This window comes from Pollicipes pollicipes, unplaced genomic scaffold, assembly GCF_011947565.3.
Source record: "Pollicipes pollicipes isolate AB1234 unplaced genomic scaffold, Ppol_2.1 Scaffold_1412;HRSCAF=1652_pilon_pilon_pilon, whole genome shotgun sequence".
NCBI lineage: Eukaryota > Metazoa > Arthropoda > Thecostraca > Pollicipedomorpha > Pollicipedidae > Pollicipes > Pollicipes pollicipes.
In genome coordinates, this window is record NW_023595936.1 from 38,172 (window position 1) to 44,670 (window position 6,499).

General features: G+C 61.2%; 1 protein-coding gene across 1 annotated transcript in view; it reads left to right on the forward strand.

Moving 5' to 3' along the window:
- Positions 1-6,492, forward strand: part of LOC119095865 (dmX-like protein 2) — a gene marked incomplete at both ends in the record, with an annotated part of 43,684 nt that extends 37,192 nt beyond the window's left edge. The window contains 4 exons of the mRNA XM_037218759.1: positions 4,768-4,926; positions 5,283-5,386; positions 5,880-6,050; positions 6,416-6,492. Coding sequence (XP_037074654.1) covers positions 4,768-4,926; positions 5,283-5,386; positions 5,880-6,050; positions 6,416-6,492 — 511 coding nt within the window. The remainder of the gene's footprint in view (positions 1-4,767; positions 4,927-5,282; positions 5,387-5,879; positions 6,051-6,415) is intronic.
- Between the last annotated feature and the right edge of the window lie 7 nt (positions 6,493-6,499).

Below are 6,499 nucleotides of genomic sequence, written 5' to 3' on the forward strand. Positions count from 1 at the left end.
GCTTTTAGTCACGTTTGCGTCAAAGCTGGAAAGCTCTCGTTTGGAACTCCTGGGACTTGGACCGGGGTGTTGCGGCTGCGAGTCCAGTGCTGTACCAACTGAGCTAACCGGGAATAATGTGTGTGCATACTAACGCACCAGAATAGGACGGTGTCCGAACGCTGACTTCATCCATGACGCTGGTGCCTTGCTCCAATCCGTCTGTAAATCTCAATGTCTCGTATCTTCAAGCATTCAGAGGTCTGAGGCAAGCAGGGTTGAAACATAAGTGGTAGGTAGGACAGTGAATGTTTCTAAAAAAAAACCAACCGAGAAAGCAAACAAACGACGACTTTTACTTTGTTCGAGAAAGAGGAGGCTTCATCTTTATGGAGTGAGAATTTGCCAGCAGACAACACCGGTCGCTTTTCTTCCCGATAGAGATCTGTTGACGTGGGCTGGCATGTCATGCGAACTTCAACCATAACTCAATGAATATTCGCATCTAGAGGATTCCGATGTGACGGACGGTCCGCCCGTCCGCTGATGTAGATGGCTCCGCACAAGGACAGCTGTTCGCTTCCGATACGGTTCAAGATACGACTGAATTTCTGAGGTCGCTGTGCGTGTGTCTGTTAGAACTGACTACCCGCTCACTGACACCTTTGTCCGGGAGACTGGAATCTTGCAACACCTTGCTTAGTTCACGACAGGTGTCGCAGCTGTTCCATTTGATGCACAAATGCTCAGGATGACGATGTTTTGTGGTTTAAGTACAATGTTTGTGTTCTGCTGTCAAGACCTGTTACACCAACAAATGGTGGTAACCTGCTGAAACTTGTACGTAGCACATTTAGCTTAATCAATCGGGCGAGCTCCGTTTTTTAGTTGATTGTGTCCACTGATCACTGTTAAGTCCACACATCACTGTTAAGATGTTGAGGTTGCCAAGTTGTAATGCGAGTCCAGTCGAAGATTATTGCCCCCCCCCCCCCCCTCCGCCTCCATCTTCACTTGCACGAGACGTACGCGGAAAATACAGCGGCGCGAGAGCTCCGTATAGGCTTATTGTATTATGGTTTTGTCATCAAAGCTGACTGTAGGTGTTTTGAGCCTGGCCTGTGGTCATGAGTCAGCCACCGGACCGATTGGTGGGCACCTCTGTCTGGGCGTATGTTCTGTCGTGAGACTGTCACTGGGCGCGATCAGCGAGCCTTTGAGGTGGCCGAATACGCAGAATCGGCATTAGCTAGTCCAATGCTCAGCTGTCTTTGTATTTTATAGGCGTTACACGAGCGGAGTAGATTGGACTAGCTGCGCCACTTGTTCGAGTATAATTTTTAGACAATGCTAGGCGTTTTAAAGAATAATCAAAAGTGTTAGCGTGGATTATTTTGCTGACAATAGTAATCCGGCCTATTGGTTCTATATCTCACAGCTCTGGCTGAGTTCCAAAGGCTGCCGGGCTCACCCAACGTTTGATGCAAAACGCAGCCGTGTCAGTCGCTAGGTCTCACCGTAAAAGTCGAACCGTGTGACCGTTCAAACCGTACAAAACCGTGCAAAAGGGAGGGAATTTGAGAAGTTTGTAAGGTCAGTTCAGCTGCTGCTCGTCGTATGCGGCTGGGGCTTAAATGAGTTACTGAAGCGTATGTGTCGCGGCGTATCTTTGCCGGGGTCACTGCCAGCTTCAGTTACGTGCCTTATGTGTAAACGTTAGCGGTGTAAAGCTTCGTGCAACTTTTGGAATTTCTTTGTGCAACTTGTGAAACTTTTGTGTGTGACTTGCGGCATTCCTTTACGTCCGCCCAATTGGTTTGCTAAACGCAAGTTTAGTTTCCATTTGGTGCATTTGTGGGTGGAGCAACGAAACAACAATTTATACATGTTCCCCAAAATGGGAATAAAGGGGCCCACGACAATGCCGTTTGGAAAAGTACCTAGCGGGCTGTGATCGGCTGCTGCCAATTCCTACCCCCCCCCCTCCCCCCCCCGCCATTTTTTCAAGGTAGCAGACATGTAACATGGTATTGTCGTAAGCACAACAACTTAACCGCACTTGGCGTACTTATCCGTATGCATACAATACTGCCAACGCTTGCTGCGTATGGTCCGAAATAAGGGATAAATATCATCTTGATTACATCGAAAGTCGCAAAGCGGGTGGAAGGGGGCCACTGGAGACGTGTCTCTCGTGGGAACGTTTTAGCGCAGACCGAGTGACGTCACCTTCAGTCGTCCAGCAGCGCCATTAATGTCACGTTCAGGGGCATGCGCGCCGTTCGAGCCACCCACAGTCGACCTATCTCCACTCCCGCCTGCTTCGCACCATGTGAGCAAAAGCTGCTCGATGGTGGCCTGGCTCGAACACGTGTTTCAACGCATGAAAGGGGCTGGCTCATCGGCGCCTGCTGTTGTGGCGTTTGGATTTTCCACACACGCGGTGGTGTCTGGCAGTTCGGAACTCCCCACCGGACGGCTGCGCCTCTGGAACACCCCGCCGCACGTGGCAGCGCTGCCGGCGTCGACGGCCGTTCCCAGAAACTGGACCGGGCGCAGCACACGCCGCTGGTTGTTTACACATGGCGGCCCGATTTTCGGACGGACTTAAGCCGGCGTCGGCGGCCGGGAGGCAGCATTCGCCGACCGACAGCGTTGCGGTGCGGGACTTGGGAGTAATTGTAGCGCAATGGCGAGTCGGTGTGGCAAGAGCGCGCTGCTGCTGTTGGCCCTCGTGGCCACCATCTCCGCCCAGGAGCTGAACTGCGACCTGGGAGACGACGCTGCTCTCAGCAATTGCATCAGGACGACACTGCTCGGCCTGAGCGACAAGGTGCGCCAGAAGAGCGACCCGCTGCATCTGCCCAACCGCTACGACAGGAATGGCCGCTACGAGTGGTGGCTCAACAACATCTTCATCCGCGGCCTCTCCAGCTACACCATCCCGCATCTGCAGGTCAGCTTCCCGGAGCCGCACGGCACTAAGCTGGCGCTCGAGGCCACCATCAGCTGGCCGAACCTGCGCGGCGACCTGGACGGCAGGGTGAAGGTCACCAAGAAGATCTGGCGCAAGAAGCTGCGTGCGTCCGTCAGTGCCGATGTGGACGTGCACGTCAACAACCCGACGGCCCGGCTGAGCGCGACGCTGCGGCTGGAGATCAGTCCGGACGGCAGGGTCACCGCCGTGCCGGAGAACACCAACGTGGTGGTGGACCTGCCCAGCATCCGCGTCAAGGTGCGACCGCACGGAGCGAGCGGCATCGTCAACCGGCTGATCGGCGACCCGGCCAGCAAGTACGCCAGCAAGGTGTCCAACGAGTGGTGGCGCGATAACAAGGCCAAGGTGCAGCGGGCCAAGCAGGCGCTGGAGGAGGCGATCGTCGAGAAGCTGGGACTGGAGCTTAGCAAGCTGCTCCACTGAGCACCGACTCAGCCTGCTCGGGTTATGTCGTACCACATGACAGTGCTGTGATTGGTTGTGAACATTTTGATCCGTCTCTTTCGCAAATACATGCTTAGGCAGTTTGCATTTGTGTTCTGGATGCGATTTGAGGGAATGTACTCCCGCGCCTCGAGAATTTTATGCTATTCCAAGCGTGCGCTGAACGCTGGCCCAATCCGGGCCTGCAGAGCGCCCGGCCCGGTATGGTCCCGCTTCCGACGGCCCGTCCCTCCAGCAGCAGCGCAGGGCGCCACGGACAGCGGTCCGGTCCTGCGTGTCTAACGTCAGGTCTGGGCCGTTTCTCCAGACGCCGCCGGTGTGGTGCCGGGGACGGGGCTCGTCTGACCCGGTGCTGTCCTCTGTGGACGCCGCCGGTGTGGTGCCGGGGACGGGGCTCGTCTGACCCGGTGCTGTCCTCTGTGGATGCCGCCGGTGGGATGCCGGGGACGGGGCTCGTCTGACCCAGTGCTGTCCTCTGTGGATGCCGCCGGTGTGGTGCCGGGGACGGGGCTCGTCTGACCCGGTGCTGTCCTCTATAGGCGCCGCCGGTGTGGTGCCGGGGACGGGGCTCGTCTGACCCGGTGCTGTCCTCTATAGGCGCCGCCGGTGTGGTGCCGGGGACGGGGCTCGTCTGACCCGGTGCTGTCCTCTGTGGATGCCGCCGGTGGGGTGCCGGGGGCGGGGCTCGTCTGACCCGGTGCTGTCCTCTGTGGATGCCGCCGGTGGGGTGCCGGGGGCGGGGCTCGTCTGACCCGGTGCTGTCCTCTGTGGATGCCGCCGGTGTGGTGCCGGGGACGGGGCTCGTCTGACCCGGTGCTGTCCTCTGGACGCCGCCGGTGTGGTGCCGGGGACGGGGCTCGTCTGACCCGGTGCTGTCCTCTGTGGATGCCGCCGGTGGGGTGCCGGGGACGGGGCTCGTCTGACCCGGTGCTGTCCTCTGTGGACGCCGCCGGTGTGGTGCCGGGGACGGGGCTCGTCTGACCCGGTGCTGTCCTCTATAGGCGCCGCCGGTGTGGTGCCGGGGACGGGGCTCGTCTGACCCGGTGCTGTCCTCTGTGGATGCCGCCGGTGGGATGCCGGGGACGGGGCTCGTCTGACCCGTGTGCTGTCCTCTATAGCGCCGCCGGTGTGGTGCCGGGGACGGGGCTCGTCTGACCCGGTGCTTCCTCTATAGGCGCCGCCGGTGTGGTGCCGGGGACGGGGCTCGTCTGACCCGGTGCTGTCCTCTGTGGATGCCGCCGGTGTGGTGCCGGGGGCGGGGCTCGTCTGACCCTGCTGTCCTCTGTGGATGCCGCCGGTGGGGTGCCGGGGGCGGGGCTCGTCTGACCCGGTGCTGTCCTCTGTAGGTGCGGCGCTGCCCGTGCCAGCCGACGAAGAGCAGCCGTCTCCGCCGCCCTGCTTCCCCGGCGACCGGCGGCCCACGCTGCATGACGTGCTGCTTACCGACAAAATGGACTTCGAGACGAAGCTGCAGCGCGCCACGAGGAGAAAGACATGGCTCAAAGGTGCGGCGGGCGGGCCACATTCCACGCAGTGTCGCTGACTGGCTCACGGCATGGTGTCAGGACTGCGCCAGACTTGGAGCAAAGTCTCAAGATACTGGCGTACCGGAAGCTCATGCGTGAACAAGCTGGTCGCGTCACAGTACTTGCCACCACCTTATCTGCTTGCGTTGACGTTGTGCAGTCCCGTCCATTCCCGTGACTGCACTGACCTTCAGCTGAGTATCCCGTGCTCTGTACGTGAGTGCTCTTGAAAGTCCGTTCAGGTGCGCCCGTGCTGGGCGCCGCTGTGTGCCCGGCGTCCGCTCGCCTGCCCCTCCGCCGGCCGCTGACCGGGTGCTTGCCGTGCTCATCTGCAGCGAACCAGGCGCTCCTGCGCACCCTGCTGAGCTACTGCAGCCTGCAGGGTGCCGGCGGCGGCGCGCTCGCCTCTGTCCGCATGGAGCTGATCCTGCTGCTGCAGGTCGGTGGACCGCGCCTCGTTGTCGGAGGCCGGCTTGGCGGCAGGACGGGCATTGTCTGTCTGCCGACCGAGACGGCTTCGGTTCGGATGATAAAAGGGTTCCACTGGCGAAGGTCTTGTGGGATGTGTTCGTAGACAGGGTGATCATCATGTCAGTATGGGGCCAGTCTACATGCAGCTCCGCTGACGCCCACTGTGGTATGACATGCTGTCGTGACCTGCCCACGGGGCCGGTGTCCCGCCCCCTCCCGCCTCGTGATTTCGTGACTTTCCCACGGCGCCGGTGTTCCCGCCCCCCCCGCCTCGTGATTTCGTGACTTTCCCACGGCGCCGGTGTCCCTGCCCCCTCCCGCCTCATGATTTCGTGACCTGCCCACGGCGCCGATGCCCCCCCCCCCTCCCCTCCATCTGCCGGTCCGTCTCCGCGCGTGCGTGTGTGGGTGTGTCCGCTGGCGTCTGTGTGAGCCGGCCGCCGCCGCCGCCGCCGCCGCAGGAGTTGCAGCAGGAGTCGAGCCGGCAGCAGCTGCTCAGCCCGCTGCCCTTCCCCACCATGATCCCGCTGCTGTCGGCCAGCGTGGCCAACAACAAGACGGTGGTGATGGACCCGGTGCGCCACCTGCAGTCTACCGCGCACGACCTGCTGCACGTGCTGGCCCAGCAGTGGGTGGGGCGCCGCTGGTGAGAGCTGGCCCGCTCCCGGCCCGGCTCGGCGCCGCCGCCGGCCGCGGCCACCCGCTGCTCCGGCGGCCGGCCCGGTCACTCGACCAGCGGGCGCTGATGGTGGAATGGCCGGCGAGCTCAGTGAAGTCGCGAGAGATCGACAGCAGGGATGGGAGCGACTGTCGGGTCCTGTCTGTCGCGATTGTCGTCCACGGTCGGGTCATGGGCAGCGCGGCCGCGACTAACCTGACCATGCCGTGGGTGCGTTCCCGTTGCTGGCGTGGCGCTGCCGCTGTGCTGCTGCGCCGCCGGCCTGGCTGTGCTGCTGACAGAGCCTGTTGTGGTTGACGGTACCGTGTGGTCGGTCAGACGTCGCCGCCGTCGCCGAGCACGGTGGACGAGTCGGCTCTGGCCGTGCTCAAGAACACGGCCGTGGCGCTCTCCTCGTGCGTC